Source organism: Penaeus monodon, chromosome 37 (assembly GCF_015228065.2).
Source record: "Penaeus monodon isolate SGIC_2016 chromosome 37, NSTDA_Pmon_1, whole genome shotgun sequence".
Classification (NCBI taxonomy): domain Eukaryota; kingdom Metazoa; phylum Arthropoda; class Malacostraca; order Decapoda; family Penaeidae; genus Penaeus; species Penaeus monodon.
Genome location: NC_051422.1, coordinates 7,820,138 through 7,828,492, shown reverse-complemented (window position 1 = coordinate 7,828,492; position 8,355 = coordinate 7,820,138). Strand labels below are relative to the sequence as shown.

The 8,355-nt window shown below is 31.9% G+C and overlaps 1 protein-coding gene across 4 annotated transcripts in view; it reads left to right on the top strand.

Annotated features, from left to right (window-relative positions):
• LOC119596073 (protein tweety-like) overlaps nucleotides 1–8,355 on the top strand; it is a 21,874-nt gene that overhangs the window by 12,561 nt on the left and 958 nt on the right. For 3 of the 4 annotated variants that reach the window (XM_037945194.1, XM_037945193.1, XM_037945195.1), the window contains one exon: nucleotides 4,041–7,192. In XM_037945194.1, the coding sequence (XP_037801122.1) occupies nucleotides 4,041–4,266 (226 nt within the window). In that variant the 3' untranslated portion in view covers nucleotides 4,267–7,192. Of the gene's footprint in view, nucleotides 1–4,040; nucleotides 7,193–7,402 lie in introns of those variants that run through there. The other variant, XM_037945196.1, reaches the window with a different exon arrangement.

Genomic DNA, 8,355 nt, shown 5'->3' with positions numbered 1-8,355 from the left:
ATGCATGTGTAAAGATAATGAGATCTAAATTAAATGAGGGACTAGAGTTAAATAATGTAGATGATTTCACCCAAATGAAGAAAGTAATTGAATGCAGTGTTAGGTGAAAGTAATAGACTGATTTAATGATGGCAGCTTGAAATATAGGCATTGGTGATAGTTTTATTGATTCAGGAATGAATTCTAGTGCAATATGTGTTGTATGATCCTCATCCTTGCATAGACTGGCAATTGTATAATTATACATACATTTCTGAAATTAAGTTGCTTTAAGAATTTTTTGAGATCTTTGTCTTATACTACTTAATGAATTATATTTACATTATAACCTTGAAAACAGTAATAGTGCTCACTGACCTCTGAATTCTATATGTATGACTTTACATTTCATCTGTGGATGCAAAGGTTTGACTACATTTTTATCATTTAATATTCATCCATTAGTTCTAAAAATATTATTGAAGAGAAAGGAGAATCACGTTTAGTGACTTACAGCAGCATTAATTTTAGGAAGGCATGAAAATAGTTTTATTATTGTGAATTTCTGGACTCACCTGAGGTAATAATTTCAGTAACTGACTATACTAAGTTGATGAAGGTCAGATGATATAAACTGATGCAATTATACGTAAAATCAGATATTAATAAAGAAACGTTTTACAAACCCAAAGATGAATGCCTAAGAAAAAACAGGCATTAAAATACTGGTACTGTCATACATGAAGTTATGAAATAGTGATGGGAAATTTCAAGCAAAGTTTCACAAAATGGCTTGTTGCTGTCATCTCTGGAACCTTGTTTTTATATATATTTATTTATTTATTGCACATTTGTCATTCATGATTCATTATTCATGGTATTGTTTTGTTTCTTCTCTTAATTGCTTTCGGCAAACTGTGGTGGATTCTCTAAGTAAGTTTCCACTTATATAATACTCTCTCTATGAAAATATTTTGATGAATTCCATATGTGCTTTTTAGAATGCATATGGCAACTCTCGTCACAAGTCTTACGCTCAGTAGATGAATATCCAGAAGTGTATTTACTTTTTGAGTGTTCATGTCTCCCATGCATGATTTGTTCCTCTTTGCCTTCTGGCTCTAAATAGTGACTACCTAAATACTTTTCTTATGTCATGATCATGTATTAACATGTTATCTGTTTCTTGTGGATTGTGATAATCCCAAGATAAATGTAATATGATTGTCATTTACTATGGATGTTATTTTATTTGTTTACTTTATTTATTTATTTATTTATTTATTTACTTATTTGTTTGTTAAAAGAATATCAGGACAGGAAATCTAATAGTAAACTTAGAATTGCATGACTGTCATTCATACCAATCATTGTGCAATGATTCAAAATGTTGAGATTTCTTACTGTACATGGGTTTTAGAAATTTGATTTCTTATACTGAAGATATTTAATGCCTTTGTTCCATTATCTGTTAGATGAGTTTTAGGAGGCTAAGTACAGTTTACTAAACTTATTAGGAAACTAAATTTTTAAGTGCAGTTATGAAATACACAGACAAAATTAAGCAGATATTGGACAGAAAGTATCCAAATTTCATACATCTTAAAATAAATATTTTTCTGTACATCAGTACAGAACATGTACTTAAGTAATGTGACAAAAGTGTATAAGAAATAATATTTAGGTATTAAGGATTGACTGTCACTGAAAAATGTTTTGTTAGTCTTCCACACTTGGCTTAGATGTACTTCATTAACATCAGTCAATATTATTTTCTCCTTTCATTATCAGGATTCATGATTTCATGTTGTTTGATGTGCTGATCCAAAAGATTTATATATTGTTGATGATAAGTGCAAAGTAAGTACCTATTGAATCTGAAAGCAAAAAAAAAATGAATCTGAAAGCAAAAAAAAAAAAAAAAAAAAAAAAAAAAAAAAAAAAAAAAAAATAGTTTGCGAGATCATTGAAGTTGATAGTTTAAGTTTGTAGATTATATTGAGCATTCTCAGTGAAACATACCCGAAGGGCTGTTGAGATGATCTGTAACAATGGTTTTGAATCTTTTTCCACTTGTGGCTCCCTTCTCAAACTTCTGACATTTCTACATCACATCAATCATTCAGTTTAAATTTTTTGAAACTACATAGTTTTAAGCTAAATGAAAAAAAATAACTACAGCATTTATTTACCCAATATAATATTCCTTGAAAGACTTGGCTTTAAAGTATATTTTTAACGTGACCACTGAGAAACACCCAGTAAATTCCCCTATAATACTTTCCCTCAAGACTTCTCAACTTCTGTAGTAATGCTATACAACCCCCAAAGGTTGGCAACCCGCTGTTTGAGAACCAATGATCCATAAAGATATTAAGATGAGGATTCCTGAAAATGACTGAATCCTTTTACAAAAAGAATGTGGCTTTTATTGCTAGCGTTTCACAGTGACAAAGGAATAATATTTTAAGAACTTTGTCTTATTATCTCTTCAAAAACACACTATTAAATTCATATATCTTATTTGGCCTTTTTTTCTCTTTTTCTCATTTCTTGGTAGCTATAAAAATAAAGCCTTATAATGATTTAAAGATGTACTGTTTTTACATTATTTGAAAGAAATTTAATGGTTGTTTTTTTCAACTTATTCTTGTTTTCTCCTTTAACTGTTTTGGAAAAAGATAAGCAAAAGAATTATAAGAAATATTTATAACAACTATTACTAAAAACTGACAAATATCCAGCTGCAGGTTCATTTCTTGTTCTTTCCTGTTGGTATCTCAGATATGGGGCTGTTTTGCATTTACCTATATGGTTGGATGTGCTCATATGTGCACTATTTAAAGAAACTTTTTAGCCAGGTCAAGTATATGAATTTACTGTAAGAGAAAAAATATAGTTAACTGTGTATATATAGTCTGATTCAGTATTTAATATTCAGTTTCCCAAAGTTAAAAATTAATATAGATGACTTTTTAAAGGAGTGGAGTAATATATATATATATATATATATATATATATATATATATATATATATATATATATATATATATATATATATATATATATATATATATATATATATATATATATATATATATATATGCATATATGCTACATGAGCACATCAAATTATAACCAGCAATAATGATTTGGAGAAAATAACTTCCTTTGTGTTTTGACTTCATAGTAACTGCATGAGAGTGATTCAATATTCTCTCTGTAAGTGTACTTTGCATTATTTGTGTATGTGCACTTAATAGTGTATATATTGATAAAGGATTAACATTATAACAGTACTTTTTTTTTGAAGAGAGTCTCTGTGGAGCATTTTGTTTTATTTATGAAATATTGCCATGACCCTCTGTTAAACACTTAACTATAGATCATCATTAACAAGACTTAGTAATTTAGCTATTCAGACTGAAATGTATATTTAACTCTTAAAGTAATATAGTTGCTTTTTCCCCATATATAATGAATGGTAAATAATTTACTCTAACTTGCTAATATATTTACAAGGCAGGATAAGTATGAAGAGTCACAGTTATACATGCTGTCACTGCTGTCTGTACCACTGTATGCCAATGTGTATGCACATATGAACATGCACATACACCCTCACTTGCACACACACACACACACACACACACACACACACACACACACACACACACACACACACACACACACACACACACACACACACACCACACACACACACACACACACACACACACACACACACATACACACAACACACACACAAACATACACACAACACACAACACCACACAACAACACACATACACTACACACACACATACACACACAAACACATACACACACACACACATACACATACACACATACACACATACACACAACACACATACACACACACACACACACACACACACACACACACACACACACACACACACACACACACACACAGACCACCCCTGCACACGCACTCACAATTACTAGACACATTATTGAATCAGTATCACTCATTAGAATTTATATTACCTCTTGATAATCATTTGCTTGTGTTTCAGAAATGGACGTCACTTGTACCACAGCGATGGGATGGGGAGTATAGGAGGAGGAAGTGGGTCGGCCCCTGCAACTGTAAGTACCATGGGCCGTGGCGACAACCACCACCATAACCACCACCACCACACACATAGTCACAGTCATAGTCATTCAGTGGGTCCCAACCAAGGCCAGTATGCTACTCTCTCCAAACAGTGCAAGACCCTCGAATCATCTGACTTCTACTAAAGGATATTGGCCACTTAACTAACAGCATGGCTCTCTTTATGGTATTGTTGGACTCAGTATTTTGCTGTAATTTTAAGATTGTCTTAGCACATAAAACCTTAATCTTCCATGTGTAAAGAGAAAGATCTGCTACAGGGAAGCATGTGGAAAAGTACAATGTCTTAAAGTGGAGGGTTTTTTGTGGAAGTGGTTTAGAGTTAATGAGCATCTGATGAAAGATGAAGTGACACCTTTGCCCTTTGAAGAGGATAATTCCAAATAGAAGTAAAAAAACAAAAACAAAAAAAAACAAACAAACAAAGCCAAAAGATGTTCACACACTTGGATATTCCTCAGTCATTGGTCATTAGGTGTGATACATTCATTGTTAATACCCATTGCTTCCATGACTGCTATAAGGGCATGAATTTGTTAATGAATACATAAATATATTTTCAACTTATCTGCATGTGTCCCTGAAATATTTCAATACTGGATGGTCTTACTTCTCATCTGTGGTGTTAATTCTCAGTTTAGGAGAAACCAGGCATATTTCTTCCCAAGATTATCTTTATGTTTTGTAAAAGGAAACATTATGTTAGCTACATTAGGGATTTGTTTTGTTTTGTTGTATTTAAAAATTTAATGCACTTATATGCATATACATAAATATATATATTTATATATGCACACACACAGACATGGACTCAAACATGAGCATGCAGACAAAGACAGGCACACAGAAACAGATATATGCAAACACACAGGCACACAATACATAAATCTATGTACTTATATGGAAATACACATATTACAAACCTGCATATGCACATACACATACAAACCTATGTACTTATATGAAAATGTACATATTGGTGAAATTTTTATACACTTTTTTTAATAAAAAGATTTTTTGTAAAACTATATCATGATATACGAAACACACTTCTATTTGATATGCATATACTTTTAATATGTTTACTATATTGGGATAAATATAATAACATTTGTATGTGGGTGATCATAAGAAATAACCATTTATTATCTTATTTGTCTGTCTTTCTATGTACTACATATGTACATGCTTTCATATTTTACACATGGGATGGAATAAACATACACACAGGAACACAGATTGTATAATATGCACAAGCTTAGAAATTTGAGTCCTATCTCAAAGTAAAAAAAAATGTCTTGCTCATTGTGAATCCAGTGAAAATCGTATTTATCTTTTTATGTATATTTGGGACCAACAGTGAAAAACAGAAATTAGTCTTGATAGACCTCTTTAAATAATGTAAAAAGTACAATGATTAGTCATGTCACTTGCCACTTAATATTCTCATTGTGAACCATAGGGAATTAAGGAAATATATTGTTTATAAATAGGGGTCTTTTCACTCTTATGCAGCATTGCATTTCCATCAGATGAGTCTAGAGAATAGAGAATAGGCAAGGTATTTTAGGAGATGTGGAAAAACATTTATGAGTTCCCTCACTTTATTTTTTGTGTAGAGAAGGTATATATAAGAATGGAGAACTTTATGAAGCAAGAGATATATTTGAAGCATTTTGATGAAATTCTCTTCAAAAATACATCTTTTACTTTGTGAAATTATATGTCCTGATTTATACTGTTTCTAATTTATCTCAAGGACCTTTTTATTTATTTTGCAATATATTATGTTTTAAAATATACTCCTCTCATTCAATTATTTATAAGTATTGAAGGGTTTGGAGGAATAGTGTTGACATTATTTTTACTTATTGGCTCCGTATATACATAAGGAAATAGAGAAAAAAATGTTGACCAACATGTTAAGTTGAAAAGTGATTTGATGATGAAAATGTGTATTAAACAATTTAGATATGTTTATGCCGATTCATTGTATTAGAACAGCCATGTAGAGTCCAGATAATACCAGTTGTGTAGTGTGTAAGGCAATGAAAGCCAGTATGAAATGTGCCAAGTTTTTGTTCTTCATTTGTATTAATGAATAATATATTGTTTTTGTGATGATGCATTTCCTTATATGAGGCATATAAATTCATTGGTTTATTCAGTAGTGGTGCTGTGAGATGCATTATTGTGCATTTTGCCCTTTTGTAGGACAGTTAAACAAAATTTGTAACACATTTAGATACTGATTGGATATGATTTTAGTTATGTCTGAAAGGAGAAAATGTGTGCATATTTTTGTAAGGTTTCATCACGTTATGTGTAGAAATTTTTAGTATTTTTTTTGTCCCGTTTTTAATTCACTGGTATTTTACCTAAGATATATGAGCATTAGGTATGTTCCTGTAGTTCATGTTTTTGCTAAATTTTCTATTTTCCACTGTCCAAGCACTCCTCACAGATGAGGTTTGGTTGAATGTTAAGCTTTTAATTAACTTCTTTGCATACACTGTCTTCAGAAGAGCTTCCTACCAGTTCTATAGTTAGCTTATAATTGTTGATGTTTCTTTAGATGGCTGAAGTGTTGCACTATTAAGATTTTTTCCTGGCTGTTTATTTATTCCTAAGCCTTTGCTTATATAAAGCCCTAGGTGAAGTGGGATGAGAGATCTTTTGTAGTCTCTTAAAACTAATACTAGGGGGGTGATAGACAACCTTGCCTTCCCATCTTTTTTTTTTGGAACAAAATAATTTTTATTTGTAATAAGAAATATTGTTATGCTTTTATATATTTCATTATTACATATAATTGGGAGATACTAGAACCTTGCTAAATCTCTTTTACTGCCTATTTGGTGAAGTATGTGTACACTTCGGTTGTTTCTTGCACCAGCCGATCTAGTCATTTGATCAACCATTGATACGATGGGTTGAGTGCCCGGTTGATTGCTTGGTGTGAGGAATCATTACTGCTCAGCTTTGTTTTATGCGTCTACTCTGAATCTGTACCTTAAGGCCCTACACTTGCCATTACAGAAGGATGCATTACCTTGTTTTTTTTATGTAGCCTTATGAATGAATACATGGTCCATACAATGTAAAGGATTGAAATACATGAAAACTTTGCTCTTAATGTCAAGTTGTATTACCTCCTTTTTCAGAAAGCCCTTCAGGGTATTACATCAGAATCATTGCTTGATATTGATGGTGTTCAGCAGACTTTTAATGTATATATTTCCTCAATAACTTATTTTCCAGTACAATCAAGGACCTTCATGGAGAAGCATCCTGGAAGAGTAGAAAGTATCACTTAGAATGTGAGAAATTCTGCTGATATACATGTGACCAGTGATACAAGATACTGATGAAAAGAAATTACAATCATTGTATCATATTTTCCTAGATATATGTAGTGGCACTTTGTAGGTTGTACAGTGGTTGTAAATATCAAAGATAAATCTCAACTTTAACAATTATGTGTATGAATGAAGTGTACAATTCTAGTAAGAGTGCAGAATAGCACATTGTCCAGAAAGAGAGAAAAAAAGAGAGACCAATGAGGATAACTGAATAGTGTAAAAAATGATGCTCAAAGTGGTCAGAGACAGTATTACATAACATAAGAATGCACTGAAACTTACCAAAGAGTTGTTTGTCAGAAGAGCAAGATGGTGGTGGAAAGTGTTGGTGATGTAGATGAACTCTTTAGTAGTAGAAAATCAACTGCCATGAAAAGTTGAAGAAATGGAAAAGTGGACTTTACACTCCACAATGGTAAATATAAAGTTTGTGATGTGTCAAGGACTTTCAGCAGGAGATGGGTGTTCCATGGGCCTCATTAGTAAAATGTGGCTCTTTGTTTCTACCTGTAAAAGTTGAATTTACTTGCCTCATCATTCTGTGTGTAGCTTACTCACACCAGACATCACTCCAAGTTGTTTTATATGAAGATTCTTCTCATATAACATCCTCCAGTTGAATAAGTAATTTCATTAGTGAGGAAAGGAAAAAAAGAAATCAGGGCCAAAGAAAAATATTTGCTAAATCTAAAAAAACGAAAATGGAGGATGTTATACATTTGTGTTTTATGTGGTAAGTGTGATAGTTGAAGTCATATATAATCTCCATTGTACGTATATGTTGCCCCGGCCGTTCTGCATGTGAGGGATCTCTGTCACAAGGAAGTAACTTTAGCTCAACATGAATCTAAA